This window comes from Dermochelys coriacea, chromosome 14 (genome assembly GCF_009764565.3).
Source record: "Dermochelys coriacea isolate rDerCor1 chromosome 14, rDerCor1.pri.v4, whole genome shotgun sequence".
Classification (NCBI taxonomy): Eukaryota; Metazoa; Chordata; order Testudines; family Dermochelyidae; genus Dermochelys; species Dermochelys coriacea.
Window position 1 is genome coordinate 39208235 of NC_050081.1, and position 16554 is coordinate 39224788.

Consider the following 16554-nt stretch of genomic DNA (forward strand, 5'->3'; position numbering starts at 1 on the left):
CCGGAGCAGAACCCAGAACATGTGGGTGACCCCAGCCCCTCGTCCTGCTGCCGGCGCAGCTCAGATCCCCTGCCAGGATGCTGCTGCCCCTGCTCCTCTCCTGGGCTCGGGGGGCCCTGGCTGGTAAGTGGGGACCCCCACCTGGACCTTTTCGCTACTGGGGGTAGGGGATGTCAGAGTGGGGCAGCACCATGCTGGGCTTGTGGGGTGCAGGGGGAGATGGGTTCGGCAGGGAGATATCTGATGCCAGGGATGAGGGGTGCTCAGGAGACTGGGACTGATTCATCTTGTTCTTCACCCTGCTCCGTCCTCCCCTTTCCTTCCCACCCCTCCACCCCAGCCTTCCTGCCTCTCCCCACAGCATCTCTCACACTCCGGCTGCTCCAAATCAATGTCTTCCACAACGCCAGCTCCACGGACATGGAGGGGATGGCCCTGCTGAGCGACCTGGAGACCCACTCCATGGATTGCAGCACCTGCAAGATCCGCTTCCTGCAGCCCTGGGCCCAGCAGGGCCTGACCCCGAAGCAGTGGCAGGACCTGGAGCTGCTGATCCATCGCTACCTGTCAGACTTCATCCGTCTGGTGAACAAAGTGGTTAAGGATGAAGGAGAGGGCTGTGAGTATGGAGCGGTCTGAGGACGTCCTCCCACTACCCGCCAGAGAGCTGAGAACTGACACACTCACCACAGCGACTGAGTGTATCCTGGCAGGGTGAATGGAGGGCAAAACAGTCAGTCCCTGGCCCTTAGGCTGATTGAAGCCAACATTCCCTAGAAGGGAAACACCCCGTGTCCCATTCTCCACCCCACTGAGCCAGTCCCCCAGCTTTGGGGCCAGACTGTAGCCTGCGCACCCTAGCGGGGAAAGGCCCCGTGTCCCAGCCCCTGACCCGGCTCGTGGCCACGTGTCCGACCAAAGGCCTTTGTGGAAGGAGCGTGTCGGCTGCTCACGGTGCTACCTGTCCTCCCTGAACGTTGAAAAGTGACACCTCTGCTGCTGCGAACCATGAAACACCCAACCCAGGAGCAGGAAATGCAGAGCTAAGATCGTGCCTCCCCCCAAACCCCCACTGCCCCGGGACGGGGCGTGGGGCAGACCCAGCTCGCCTCTGCTCAGCTGCTCAGCCCAGGGTCTGTGCTGGGTGTTTCGTGCGGGAGCGCTACGGTCCTCAGGGGAGACTTTCTCTCAGGAACCCCTTAACCACCTGCCCCCAAATTAGCACCACAGAGTCTCCCCTGCACCTTGCTGGGGCAGAGCTAGGTTCACGGCAATCTGCCGGGGCATGTGCGTTTCACGACAGCGTGACAGCCGGCCCTGCCCTCACAGCTCACGGGCGCAGGAACCTCTCGGTGACGGGGCTCGGACGGGTCCTCCCGGGGCTCAGAGGTTGCTGCCTCTCCCGCTGAGCGAGGGTCTGACTCGGGGTGTCGCCCTGAGGTGCTGCTGAGGAAACAATCGCTCGCAGAGGTGTGAACTCTCTGTGGGCACAGGTGCGCCACCGCCCGGCGTACCGCTCCACACACACAACCAAGGCCCGGGGACTTGTGTAACGTTGCCTTGGGAAGACAAACGTGTCCTTGCTACCGGTGCGGAGCCGAGCGCAGGGGAGCCCAGGGATGTACGTTTATCAAGGTTCAGGGCCAGTTTTCCTCTGAGCAGCACAAATAACTTGCAAAAAAACTCTTTAAAAAGATTTAAAAAGCAGGTCATTTGGGTGGGGGGTCTGTATCTCAGGAACCCATGACCAAGGGACCCCAAATTAGCACCACAAACTCTGCATCAGGCCCCGACATCTCGCAGTGATTTTCGAGCCAGTCTGACTATGCATGTGAAAAATCAGCTTTAAACAGAAACTTCAACGTGCCCTGAACTCCAGCCAGGGCCGCCTCACGGTCCCGCCACCGTCGTGTGGCCCAACATCCTCATGGCACCTGACATTATGTATTCCCCCATCTCTCTATTTCTGCCCCCTACCCCTGCCCCAGGTGACCCTCCGGGCACCCCTCCTCATCCCCCTGCCCTTCCTGCTCCTGACCCCTTTGTTGCCCAGTTCTCCACTGGCTGCGAACTCCATCCCAACGGCTCCTCGACTCAGTTCTGTGACGCTGGGATGAACGGCAAGGACTTCATCAGCTTCGACACGGGTGCAGGCACCTGGCTCACTCGGCAGGGGGACAAGCAGGTGCTCGACATCTGGGACCTTCTCAGCCAGGACAGGGGCACGACCGCCATGCTTCAGTCTCTCCTGAGAATGAAGGGTGTCAATGGGATCAAGAGCTTGGTCCAGCATGGGAGAGAGTCTCTGGAGAGGCAAGGTGAGGCTGGGCCCCAGACTCCCAAAATCCCTCCAGCACTTCTCTGCCCACAGCCCCGCATGGGGATTAGTTCCCAATTGCTCTGATGTTGTTCAGGCTGGGCTGGTATGCAGGGGCTGCATACACAGGGATCTCTCACCGGGCGCAGAATTGCAGCTGCCTCTGGGGTGGGATGCTGGGCTTGTTTCTACAGGGAACTCTTGCCTGGCATACGGATGCAGCTACAACAGTTTAGGACAGGAAGTGAAGGGGGTTCCATCACAAATTGTAATTGAATCGTCCCCTCTCTCCCGTCCCGTCTCTCTCCCTCTGTCTCAGAGCGGCCGGTCGCCGTGGTGTTTGCCCGAGCGCCTCCCCCAGCCGGGACCCCCGCGCCGTTACTGCTGGTTTGCCGGGTCACCGGTTTCTACCCCCGGCCCATCCGCGTGGCCTGGCTGCAGGACGGGGAGGAGGTGGTGCCGGGCGGGCGGCTGAACTCCAGCGGGATCCTGCCCAACGCGGACCTGACCTACCAGCTGCGCAGCTCCCTGGCCGTGGAGCCGGGCGACGGGCACAGCTACGCCTGCCAGGTGGAGCACAGCAGCCTGGGGGGCCAGAGCCTGCTGATCCCCTGGGGTAGGTGAACGTCCCCAAGGGGTGGGTGGTGCGGTCGTGGTCTCTGGGGGCTTTTCCTGCATGTCCTGAGTGGGACGGGGGTGGGTCCAGGCAGCGGGATTGGGGCGCAGGGAGGCAGAGGGGTGAACCAGATAGAGGAGCTGAGGGGGACGAGACAGGACTGAAACAGGAGGAGCAGGGTGGGGGCTGAGGGGAGAATGAATGGGACGGGGTGGAGGAGCTGTGTGGAGTGGGGCAGGGGGAGACAATGGGGCAGGGCTGGGGAGGGCTGGGGACAGAGGCAGAGGTCTGGAGGGGTTGGACAGAAGGGAGCAGGACTGGCATGCGGGGAGCCAGAGGAGGTGGGAGTGGGGGTGAGCAGTGGGGGGGGACAGCAGAGGCAGATGAGAGAACAGGGCTCATGTAGAGCAGGGCTGAGGGCAGTGCATTGCGGGGGGATCACGGGGGATTACAGGGGAGGCTGGGGGAACAGGGTGGGGGGCTGAGGGCAGTGGGTTGGCATGGGGGGAGCAGGGGGGACTGCGGGAGAGGTGGAGGGAACAGGGCCCATACTCCTGTCCCTGTTCCCAGCACAGCACCCCCTGTTTTACACGGCACAGCAGGCGCTGGGGCCCCGGCCTGGCCGTGGGCATCACCCTGGGGGTTCTGGCCGTAGCCGCCGTGGCTGTGGTGCTGAGGTGGAGCAGACGCAGGTGAGTCCTCTCCCTCTTGGAGGTGGGGGTGGAGGTTGGGGAGCTGTTACACCCCATAACCCATCCCCTCTGCTCTCTCCTTCCAGAGTCTACCAGGATGTTAGACCAGGGGAGTCCAGGCCTTGAGCGGCCGGCACCGGCCCAGGCCTGGGCATTGGCCCGTCTCCTGGGGACATGGACCTTGGGGCTGGATCCGTGCCTGGCTCCAGAACTGTGGGCCCTGAGGACGGGTCTGGATTGGGGGGGAGGGGCGCTGGGAGATTGACCCTTTGGGTGCAAGGGGATATGCCAGGGGCTGGGGCGGTTTCTGCTCCCCAGGTTGTTCTGTGACCATTGCACTTGGTGGGGGGGAAGGCTGCAGGGGCTGGGATCCAGGGTCCCCAAGGGCCACTGCACTCACTGGGGCCAGCACTGCCCTGTGTCACTCGGCAAAGCCCTCAGGGAGGGGCTGCAAGAGGGTGGGTTAGAGCAGGGTGGCTGGGAGCCAGGACTCCTGGGTTCTCTCCCCAGCTCTGGGAGTGGAGTGGGGTCTGGTAAGTTAGAGCAGGGGGGTTGGGAGGCAGGACTCTTGGGTTCTCTCCCCAGCTCTGGGTCTAGTGGTTAGTGCGGGGAGCTTGGAACCAGGATCCTCCACTGAACTTGCCCCAGCCCCCCGTGTAGGCCCCTCTCCATGCCAGGCCCAGTGCTCCGCTGAGTCCCTACCCGGGGGCTGGCAGCCCGGGGAGCCCTGCGCTGGGGGTCTCTGTGGGGGGAGCTGTGTGATCTGGGCAATTGGTTATAACACAAATCCCAGGTGCCAGCTCCCCCGGGGAGGGGCGCCTGACCCCCGCAGCACCCCCCAAGTGAGGGGCCCCCTGAGCTGCCCCCGGGGAAAAGATTCCCATGCAGAAGTGCAGTGACCCCACCGGAGGTTGCCCCTGTGAATGTCTGTAACATGATAGTAAACGATGCTCAGAGCTGCACCCCGTGTTGTTACTGCTCTGCCCCCACCTCCAGGGACGGCAGTGGGACCCCCCAAGTCACTGCCCCTCGAGCCAGCCCCCACCACCGGGGCCTCGCTCCTTTCTCTGCAGGTCAGAGTCCCTGCAGGATCCCCGAGGGCTGCGGCATCAGCGACAGGCTGGGCCAGCGCTCTAGGATGTCGCCCCCCTCTCCTCGGAGGGGCCTCCCACAGCCCCCCTACCCGCTGCCCCTCTGTGCAATGGGACAATGACCAACCCCGCAAGGAGCTCGGAGCCCCGGGGCTGGAAGGTGACTCTTGTGGGGGTTGGGTGGCCAAAAAGGTTAAATTTACCCACACGCTCCTGGGGTCAGAGGGGCTTTGGTGCATCTGCTCCATCTCCTGCTGCGGGGACTTGGGTCCCCCCACTTCCTGGGAAGGGGGCAGCTGATCTCAGCTCTGCCTGGTGACTGCTGACTCTACCCAGCCCTGATGTTCACTGGCCCCTGGGCTGGGGGTGCCCAATCCCTGGGGTGATGGGCAGCGTGGGGTAAGAGTCTCTGGGTGTGGGGCAACCCCTGAGCCCACAGGGGCACCCCTGGGGCAGAGAGCCGGGACGTGAGAAGGGGAACGGGAGGCCAGGCTGAGGCCGAACCCCCCGAGCTCCTGTTTTCACAGAGGCGCAGCCTGACTCTGCCAGGAGCCCGATGCTGACGGGGGTCGGGGGCTTCGTGCTGGGGCTGATCTTCCTGGCGCCAGGACTCCTCACCTACCTGAAGGGAGGTGACTGGCTCCGGGCGGGAACAGCAGCACCAGGGTGTGTGGTCAGGTGGGCTGCGGGGAATCTGGGCCTGGGCTCCCCTTGGCAGAGGGCTGGAGGAACCCGAGCCCCCCGTGCTAGACACACCATAATCTGGGCTGTAAGTGACCCATTGGGAAACGCCCGTCACAGTGCAAATGGCTCCCAGCGGCGTTCGTGCCGAGGGCACTAATGGACGGGCAGCGACGCCCCAGCAGAGAAGACCCAGGGGCACCTGCCCTGCTGGGAGCTGGGACGCACCAGCACTGCTGGAAGGGCCTAGAGGAGAGTGAAAAGGATGCCAAGGCCATGGCTGGCCACGAGCGCCCAGTGCAGAGTGCGGGGAACCGCGCCCACCGCTTGGTGTATGTAGCAGTGTCTGACCCCTGCACCCAGGCCCTGGCTCCTACAGCCCCCGGTGGGGCCCGCTGGGCAGCCCCTCCCTGAAGGGTTCATTGAATGGCACAGGCCAGCGCCGGCTCCATGTGGGTCCTGGGTCCCAGCGATCCCACAGTTCCCCCAAGTGTCCAACATCCCCTGAATGTCCCAGAGGGAGGAGAATCCCACCCTCAACCCAGGGCCCCGATCTCCCAGCGTTTTGATCCAGAGCAGCCCTTGGGGCCCTCAGCTCTGGAGCCAGGCACAGATTCCAGCCCCAAGGTCCTATAACGAAGCAGCCTCTGATGGGACACTACTAAGAGTATCTGCTTCCTTTGTCCCAAACACCAGCTGCCCAGCACATGGCTTGGAGGCCTCAGAGTCCTGTCCATAGGCAGGTCCCTGCCTGCCTGCCCGAGCCGCACGGCGTGTCTGCCTTCTCGCAGTGGGTCAGGTGTGTCGCTGATGATCCCTAATGGGCCTTAGGCAGGCTAGGCAGTGCTGACGCCAAGCTCTCTGGGCTGTCCCCCAGAAGCAGAGCACACGTGTGAACTACAGACAGTACAGAGCCAATACAGTGGAGTCGCATCATACGCGCATTTAACTTATGCAAATTTAACTATACACGCTCAGCAAAAAAAAGAAAAATAAGATAAATAGTGCGGGCGATTCCGCCCACCATTCCACTCAATGAGTGTATGCCCCCGAGTGTGCGTGAGATGGGAGATGTGAATTTGCTGTTCCCTCAGTTCCCACGCGCCTCTCATAGTGTGAGCATCTCGCCACGCTGAGTGTGAGTCTAGTGTTTAAAGATACGTATTTTTTGTACAACATGGCCCTGGCAGGACCCAACTGAGAGTGCCAATTCAGGACAAATTGCTTCAAGCAGGGCAGCTACAGCCCCGGGCTGGGGTTTTTCCACCTCTAAGGCAAACCAAACCAGCCAAATAGAGCAGACTTTGGTCTCACCCCACTGGCTAACCACAAGTCACACAAGCAATTCCCTTAGACACTCCAGTTTCCCAGTATCACCACCAGTGCCACTCGTTATGGGGATAAATGGTTATGAAAACCAATATCCCAGTAAAAGAAAAAAGATTCGATCCCAAAGGACCAAGCCCCAGACCCATGTCAATATACAAATCAGATTTTACCCACAAATCACACTGTGGCCAATCCTTTAGAATCTAAAATCTAAAGATTTATTCATAAAAGGAAAAAGATCTAGATGAGAGCTAGAATTGGTTCAATGGAATCAATGACATACAGTAATGGCCAAGTTCTTGGTTCAGACTTGCAGCAGTGATGGAATAAACTGCAGGTTCAAATCAAGTCTCTGGAGAACATCCCCAGCTGGGATGGGTCTTTCAGTCCTTGGTTCAAAGCTTCAGTGTAGCAACGTCCCTCCAGAGGTAAGAAGCAGGATTGAAGACCAGATGGAGGAGCTGCAGCAGCTTTTTATAGTCTCTTGCCATGTAACCTCTGCTTTCTGTGTCCCAAGGACAAGCTGCCCATCACCTGGCCTGGAAAACCTCAGGGTTCTGTCCATAGGCAGGTCCCTGCCTGCCTGGCTGAGTCCCGAGGCGTGTCTGCCTTCTCTCTGTGGGTCAGTTCTATAGCTGATGGTCCTTAATGGGAGAGCTGACACCAACTTGTCTGGGGTGTCACCCAGAAGCATAGCATAAGTTTGAACTACAGACAGTATAGAGCCAATATTCATAACTTTAACTACAAAAATGATACACACATATAGAAAGCATAATCATAACCAGCAAACCATAACCTTGTCTGAGACATCTTATTTGACCCCCTTTATATAAGATTTGGTGCCACTACAGGAGCTTGGTTGCAACGATGATCTATACGGTCCCAGATTATGTCAGTAACGTCACAGGCCCCTAAACACAAGCCGCTTCAACCTCAAAAATGTGCAGACTATTGGTGAAACTACTGGTGAAGCTGCATCTGCCAATGAAGAGGCAGCAAAAGCCTACCCTGAACAATTAAAGAATATCACAGAGGAAAAGGGCCAGCTTCCGGAACAAGTTTTTAATGCTGACGAGACTGGACTCTTCTGGAAAAAAACGCCCAACCGCTCTTACACTTCGAAATCGGAAAGACAAGCCCCTGGCCTCCAATACCACCTCCATCCTCCAACCTCTCGACCAAGGCATGATTCGCTGTTTCAAGGCCACGTACAGGAGGCTTACGTTCTCACGGATACATAGCGCTATGGATGCTGATCCCAGTCTTAATGTGATGGAGTGTAGGAAGTCCTTCAGCATTGCCGATTGCATCGCTCATATTAAACAGGCAATGTCTGCAATCAAGCCTGAAACAGTCAATGCATGTTGGCAAAACCTATGGAAAGAATGTGTGAATGATTTTAAGGGTTTCCCGACCATTGACGAAGTGAAACGCATTGTTCAGGTGGCCAGGCAAGTGGATGGTGATGGCTTTGTCGACATCCTTGAGGAAGAAATTGGAGAATTAACTGAGAGCCATAGAGAAACATTGACTAACGAAGAATTAGAGGAACTGATAAAACCGTCTACAGAAGATGAAGATTTCAGAGTAGCAGCCGTGTTAGTCTGTATTAGCAAAAAGAAAAGGAGTACTTGTGGCACCTTAGAGACTAACAAATTTATTAGAGCATAAGCTTTCGTGAGCTACAGCTCACTTCATCGGATGCATTTGGTGGAAAAAACAGAGGAGAGATTTATATACACACACACAGAGAACATGAAACAATGGGTTTATCATACACACTGTAAGGAGAGTGATCACTTAAGATAAGCCATCACCAGCAGCGGGGGGGGAAAGGAGGAAAACCTTTCATGGTGACATCATAATCAAAAAGGCTGACAAAGGAGGTGCTGTCGTCATCATGAATAGGTCGGAGTATGAACAAGAGGCTACTAGGCAGCTCTCCAACACCACTTTCTACAAGCCATTACCCTCTGATCCCACTGAGAGTTACCAAAAGAAACTACAGCATTTGCTCAAGAAACTCCCTGAAAAAGCACAAGAACAAATCCGCACAGACACACCCCTAGAACCCTGACCTGGGGTATTCTATCTACTACCCAAGATCCATAAACCTGGAAATCCTGGACGCCCCATCATCTCAGGCATTGGCACCCTGACAGCAGGATTGTCTGGCTATGTAGACTCCCTCCTCAGGCCCTTCGTTACCAGCACTCCCAGCTATCTTCGAGATACCACTGACTTCCTGAGGAAACTACAATCCATTGGTGATCTTCCTAAAAACACCATCCTGGCCACTATGGATGTAGAAGCCTCTACACCAACATTCCACACAAAGATGGACTACAAGCCGTCAGGAACAGTATCCCCGATACTGTCACGGCTAACCTGGTGGCTGAACTTTGTGACTTTGTCCTGACCCATAACTATTTCACATTTGGGGACAATGTATACCTTCAAATCAGCGGCACTGCGATGGGTACCCGCATGGCCCCACAGTATGCCAACATTTTTATGGCTGACTTAGAACAACGCTTCCTCAGCTCTCGTCCCGTAATGCCCCTACTCTACTTGCGCTACATTGATGACATCTTCATCATCTGGACCCATGGAAAAGAAGCTCTTGAGGAATTCCACCATGATTTCAACAATTTCCATCCCACCATCAACCTCAGCCTGGACCAGTCCACACAAGAGATCCACTTCCTGGACACTACGGTGCTAATAAGCGATGGTCACATAAACACCACCCTATATCGGAAACCTACTGACCGCTATTCCTACCTACATGCCTCTAGCTTTCATCCAGATCATACCACTCGATCCATTGTCTACAGCCAAGCGCTACGATATAACCGCATTTGCTCCAACCCCTCAGACAGAGACAAACACCTACAAGATCTCTATCATGCATTCCTACAACTACAATACCCACCTGTTGAAGTGAAGAAACAGATTGACAGAGCCAGAAGAGTACCCAGAAGTCACCTACTACAGGACAGGCCCAACAAAGAAAACAACAGCACGCCACTAGCCATCACCTTCAGCCCCCAACTAAAACCTCTCCAACGCATCATCAAGGATCTACAACCCATCCTGAAGGACGACCCATCACTCTCACAGATCTTGGGAGACAGACCAGTCCTTGCTTACAGACAGCCCCCCAATCTGAAGCAAATACTCACCAGCAACCACACACCACACAACAGAACCACTAACCCAGGAACCTATCCTTGCAACAAAGCCCGTTGCCAACTCTGTCCACATATCTATTCAGGGGATACCATCATAGGGCCTAATCACATCAGCCACACTATCAGAGGCTCGTTCACCTGCGCATCTACCAATGTGATAGATGCCATCATGTGCCAGCAATGCCCCTCTGCCATGTACATTGGCCAAACTGGACAGTTTCTACGTAAAAGAATGAATGGACACAAATCAGACGTCAAGAATTATAACATTCAAAAACCAGTTGGAGAACACTTCAATCTCTCTGGTCACTCGATCACAGACCTAAGAGTGGCTATCCTTCAACAAAAAAGCTTCAAAAACAGACTCCAAGGAGAGACTGCTGAATTGGAATTAATTTGCAAACTGGATACAATTAACTTAGGCTTGAATAGAGACTGGGAATGGATGTGTCATTACACAAAGTAAAACTATTTCCCCATGGTATTTCTCCCTCCCACCCCCCCCCACTGTTCCTCTGATATTCTTGTTAACTGCTGGAATTAGCCTACCTTGCTTGTCACCATGAAAGGTTTTCCTCCTTTCCCCCCCCTGCTGCTGGTGTTGGCTTATCTTAAGTGATCACTCTCCTTACAGTGTGTATGATAAACCCATTGTTTCATGTTCTCTGTGTGTGTGTATATATAAATCTCTCCTGTTTTTTCCACCAAATGCATCCGATGAAGTGAGCTGTAGCTCACGAAAGCTTATGCTCTAATAAATTTGTTAGTCTCTAAGGTGCCACACGTACTCCTTTTCTTTTTGCGAATACAGACTAACACGGCTGCTACTCTGAAACATGTTCAATAACATGATTAATAAATTTATTTGAGCATAAGCTTTCGTGAGCTACAGCTCATGAAAGCTTATGCTCAGATAAATTTGTTAGTCTGTAAGGTACCACAAGTCCTCCTTTTCCTTTTATGATTGTTGCAGAGCCCTAGAGGGCAGGTGTGTGCAGGGGTCTGGACACAGAGAATGGCCGACACCCTGTTTCCTGGCACCTGATGGCCTGGGCCCTTCCCCCCTGCAAGGTGAGAGCTAAAGGGTTGGAGAACAAAGGAATCAGGTGCCCTCCTGGCCCGGGAAAGGGACAAAGCCCAGAGGAGGGGGGGCTGGGGAGAGTTTCAGTTTGGGGCTGGCTGGGGACAAGGAGTGAAGTGCAGACGGGTTTGTCTGGCTCACTGCTCCCCAAAATGGACCTGGCTGAGGGGTCCTGTTCTCTGCACCTACAAGCTCTGTGTTAGACCATGTTCCTGTCGTTTTACTGGCTGGCTGAGAGTCACGTGTCACTGCGGAGTTTGGGGGCAGGACCCTCTGGCTTCCCCAGGACCCTGCCTGGGCGGACTGGCTGTGGGAAGCGCACGGTGGGGCAGGGGATGCTGGATGCTCCGAGGTCAGACCCAGGAAGGGGGGAGCCGGGGGAGCTGTGTGTCCTGCAGACAGGCTGCTCCCAGAGAGGAGACTCCCCCAGAGTCCTGCCTGGCTTCGTGGGGAGCAGCTCCAGAGCATCGCCCAGGGACTCCCTGATACTCTTGCTTAACAGAATTCACTGGCTGATTGAGTGTGCTCTCTGTGCTAACAGCTGTTAGCAAGTCTTTCTCCCTCTGTTAGCCAGATAATGTTCATCAACACACCCACTAGCCTCTTTACTGGTTTTCAGATCCTCGACTGTTACCAATTCCAAGGCTGGACTCTGTCTTAAAGAGATACCATCCATTTTCACTAGCATGTTAGATGCAAGGTTCTGTTGCCCTTCCATTACCAACCTCTGCTTCCACATGGAATCATACGTTAAGTCCACTGGTTTCAGAGTAGCAGCCGTGTTAGTCTGTATTCGCAAAAAGATGCATCCGATGAAGTGAGCTGTAGCTCACGAAAGCTTATGCTCTAATAAATTTGTTAGTCTCTAAGGTGCCACAAGTCCTCCTTTTCTTTTTGTTAAGTCCACTGAGAGACTACAAGTCAGATCCCAAGTGTCTAGAGATGAGAGTTTACCTGCCCTTCCCTGCACTCTCCAGAGATGAACTGCCCAGCTGTTCTGCTCTGCAGCTACCCAGTCTTCCCTCTGAACCAGAGACTCAGACTCACTTACAGAGTCAGCATGGAGACATTCCTCTCTCAACAACCTTGTCTCCCCAACAAGCTGCCCAAACAGGGCCACTTGGTTATAGGGCTGTTTAACTTTCTTAACAGCTTTCACTCCATCTGAGACCTTCTCAAAGCAATCCACGCTGGATCCTTCAACAGGAAAGTCAGTGGATCCATTCACAACAGAACATTTCTCGCTGTTAGAAACTGACACTTCCTTGATTAGATCTACTCTGAAACCTTGATTAGATCACTTTCACACCCTTCAGCTGCAGCAAACTGTTTGCAAAAGTACCATGAGGATTATTTTCCTTAGGAGCTGCTTTGAGCAACAATTCACCCCTCACAGAAATTCTGCCCTTCACCTAGGGCTTGCTCTAAAGAAATATTTTTCTGAGCATCAACAGACTCTTTCTGGGTCTCACTTACATCCAGAATCACCTCTGGCCCATCCAGATGATTTTTACACCACCTCCTTTCAGGCAAGCTCATAGACTTACTAGATAAAAGGTTAGAAGTACCCTCTTTCCCTCTGCAACTTTCCTCCTTGTTGCAAGTTTCCACACTGTTAGTGGGTAACACAACCAAATCACCTTCATGCTCTCCTTGTGCCCTGGCTAGGATCTCACCCTGATCAAACAGGGTTGCTACACCCTTTCCCAACAACACACTAGCAACAGGCAAAATACAAAATACCAGAATTGTCTGGTCTCTGGGATTTTGCTAGGACACTAACTTGATGTGACCTAGTTACAGGGCCAGTCTCCCGAGCAGACACAAACTTAGGACCATTCCCTTCCTGGGCTTTAGCTGAATCCAGAACCAACTCTGAGACAACTGCACTATTCTCCACCATCCCAGGCTGAAAGGCCCCTTCTGTCTGCTCCACAGACAAAGCAGAGCCGGACACACTTTCTCCTTTCCCAGACACAAAGCTTGGGATCATTCCCCTGGTCCCAGCACAAAGGGCTGTTCACAGACGACTGCTTGGAGACCGGGGTAGCTCCCTCCATAGGCAAGTCCATACCCCTGACAGACACAGGCACGTTTCCTTCACTCTCACACTTCTCCACCCAGGGGTGGATCACAGGTATCTCCTGAGCACTCTGCAAGCGTTTGGCTTTGGACCCCAGTTTGTGGGTTTTCTCCGGGCGCTGTACGCCTTTGCAGAGTGTTTGGTCAGGCTCAACTGGACCCTGACCGAATCGGTCAGCTTTGGGCGAGGAGTACGGCAGGGGTGGCCCCTCTCGGGCCAGCTGTACGCTCTGGTGATCGAGCCCTTCCTCTGTCTCCTCCGAAGGAGGTTGACAGGGTTGGTGCTGTGGGAGCCGGAGCTGCGGCTGGTCCTGTCGGTGTACGTGGATGACGTGCTCCTCGTGGTCCAGGACCCGGGCGACTTGGCGCGGGTGGAGGCTTGCCAGGCCATCTATTCGGCAGCCTCCTCCGCGCGGGTCAACTGGGTCAAGAGCTCTGGCTTGGTGGTAGGGGACTGGCGGCAGGCGAGCTCCCTCCCACCCGCGCTTCAGGCCATCCGGTGGAGCACGGGTCCGCTGCTCTATCTGGGCGTTTACCTTTCTGCCACGCATCCCTCTCCGCCGGAGAACTGGCACGGTTTAGAGGGCAGGGTGATAGAGCGGCTCCAAAAATGGACAGGACTACTCCGGTGTCTCTCCCTTCGAGGGAGAGTGCTGGTGCTTAATCAACTAGTCCTGTCCATGCTCTGGTACCGGCTCCACACCCTGGTCCCGGCCCCGGGTTTCCTGGCCAACCTCCAGACATCGATTCTGGAGTTCTTTTGGTCAGGACTGCACTGGGTCCCTGCAGGGGTTCTCCATCTACCTGTGGAGGAGGGAGGGCTGGGCCTAAAATGTCTGCTCACTCAGGTCCATGTCTTCCGCCTCCAGACCCTGCAGAGGCTCCTTTATGGTGCAGGTAGTCCGGCGTGGAGCATACTGGCGCACGCCTTCCTGCGCCGCTTCCGAGGGCTCTGATACGACCGGCAGCTCCTTTATCTCCATCCGAGACGTCTTCCGCGAGACCTCTCCGGGCTGCCAGTCTTCTACCAGGACCTCCTCCGGACCTGGAAACTCTTTACAACGAGCAGGTCCGTGGCGGCCACCGAGGGGGCAGATCTCCTCGCGGAGCCCCTGCTACACAACCCCCAGCTCCGTGTGCAGGTGGCGGAGTCCTGCTCAGTGCGCCAGAGGTTGGTCCTGGCAGAGGTCACAAGAGTCGGAGACCTCCTGGACTATGACCGGGGAGACTGGCTGGATCCCCTAACCTTCGCTCAGCGCATGGGGCTTTCCAGACCTTGTACTCCCCGGCGCATACTTCAGGAGGTGAAGGCCGCTTTGCCGCCCGCTGCTCGGGTTTATCTCGACCGGGTCCTGCACGAGGGCACGCCCCATCCACCCGCTACCCCAGGCCCGCCGGACCTTTTAATTGGACCCCTGCCCCGTGGACCCAACCGACCCCTTCATCCCTTCACTGGAAGCCGGCTGCACGAGATGCAGCCAGTCTGCTTTCAAACCGCGCCAAGAAAACATCTCTACACGCTCGTGCTCCACACCCTTCACGCCCGCACCCTCGTGTCCCACCCCAATACAAAATGGCGGGACCTCCTGCCACCTTTGGAGGGTGAGGAGCCCCGGTGGGCCAGCCTATATTCCGCCTTAGACCCGAGGCCCGCTGGGGAGGTCAGTTGGCAGCTCCTTCACGGAGCCGTGAGCACGGGCGTGTACTTGGCGCGGTTCACCTCAATCCCAGACACCTGCCCCTTTTGCGGTGTGAGGGATACCCTGGCACATGTCTACCTGGAGTGTGCCAGGCTGCAGCCCCTATTCCGGCTCCTCACCAATATTTTATTACGCTTTTGGTTGCACTTTTCCCCTCACCTTCTTATCTATGCACTCCCTATCCGTGGCCCCACAAAGTCACGGGATCTCCTGGTCAACCTCCTCCTGGCCCTAGCTAAAATGGCCATCTATAAAACCAGAGTGAGGAGGTTGGCCGATGGAGTCTCCTGTGACTGTGGGGCCTATTTCTGATCCTCGGTCCGTTCACGTATCCGGGCAGAGTTCCTCTGGGCGGCGTCCTCTGACTCCCTTGACACCTTTGAGGAGCAGTGGGCGCTGTCCGGGGTTCTCTGCTCGGTGTCCCCATCCGGTTCCCTTCGTTTGACCCTTTGACCACACTCCTGTTCCTGTTATTTCATTAGTTGTCCTCCAGAATTTTTTGGGTATCTAGGTCCTGTGGATCCCCCTTTTAGGCTGGGGGGGATCTTTTAGCGGTGGACGGGCTTCGCCCGCCCACTTCCCGAATCCCAATAAGACAGTTCTCCACGCAGCTAACAGGTAAGGTACAGCGACACTCATCTTCCACTCTCCTGGCCTTCCCACCCTGCTGACTAGACAAAGCCATCAGCTCACAAGGCTGCCTAGGCTCATCCAAACTTTCCTTGTCCTCCTCTCCCTTGTCCCGGCACCCAGGGCTGGTTCCAGACAAATACTGTGAGAGTGGGGCAGCTTCCTTACCATGTAAACTGCTGTTCTCCACACTACATGGAGCTACTTCCAGCAAATCACAGTCACATTTTTCAGGTTCACTTTTACAAGCTGTACTTGCCCACAATCCATCAAAAATCTACCCTTTCCTTCCTCAGTTAGGGCTTCAACCTGACCATCCACTTTAATCTGCTCCTGGGAAACATTTGCCTGACCAATGAGATCTTTCCATGCTTGATCTAATTCCAGATTCACTTCTGAGACATTAGACAGACATTCAGAAACTTCATTCACAGACAAACAGCTATTTGCCTCCTTTCCCAGGTTAGAGTCACCCTCTCCCTGGCCATAGCAAAACTGGTTCAACACAGACAACTGCTCAGGATAATACAACATACCAACGTTGTTAGAAACTGGACTTTCAAGGGGATAGTTTCTGCTATTGTTCCCTTGCTTTTTTGACTTGGAGCTGAAGTCTGGCAGTTTCTTGTTGCATCTGGTGAACCCTCCTCAGCAGCCAGCAGGTCCGTACGCCCCCTACGAGCCCTTTCCTCTCTTTCAGCAGCTTCCTTCTGGCTTATGGTTACTGATCTTTAACCAACAATACCCAAATTCAAATGTGGATAGCGTGGGGTTCTGATCCAGAGCTTAACTGACCTGGTTCTGTGGATCCTAGCACGACTACGCCATTGTAACAATGCGGCCTTTGGCGGGACACAACGGAGAGTGTCAATTCAGGACAAGTTTCAGAGTAGCAGCCGTGTTAGTCTGTATTCACAAAAAGAACTGGAGGACTTGTGGCACCTTAGCGACTAACAAGTTTATTTGTTAATTCAGGACAAATCGCTTAGAGCATGGCACAGGTCCATGTCCCCAGGAGAGGGGCCAATGCCCACGCCTGGGCTGGTGCCGCCCCCTCAGGCCCTGGACTCCCCTGGTCTAACGTCCTCATAGCCCCTGGAAGGAGAGAGCAGAGGGGATGGGTTACAGGGTGTAACAG

General features: G+C 55.4%; 1 protein-coding gene and 1 pseudogene across 4 annotated transcripts in view; one reads left to right on the plus strand and one right to left on the minus strand.

Annotated features, from left to right (window-relative positions):
• LOC119842588 lies at positions 1 to 5811 on the plus strand (annotated as a pseudogene).
• Positions 5771 to 16554, minus strand: part of LOC119842568 (antigen-presenting glycoprotein CD1d-like) — a 22867-nt gene continuing 12083 nt past the window's right edge. Inside the window, exons 6-7 of one of the 4 annotated variants that reach the window (XR_006275677.1) lie at positions 16421 to 16511; positions 5771 to 6027 (exon numbers count right to left, since the gene is read on the minus strand). Coding sequence is in view for 1 of the 4 variants with exons in the window: in XM_043497205.1 (XP_043353140.1) it covers positions 16472 to 16511 (40 nt within the window). In the remaining 3 variants the exon portion in view is untranslated. Of the gene's footprint in view, positions 6028 to 16352; positions 16512 to 16554 lie in introns of those variants that run through there. The other 3 variants (XM_043497205.1, XR_006275675.1, XR_006275674.1) reach the window with 3 other exon arrangements.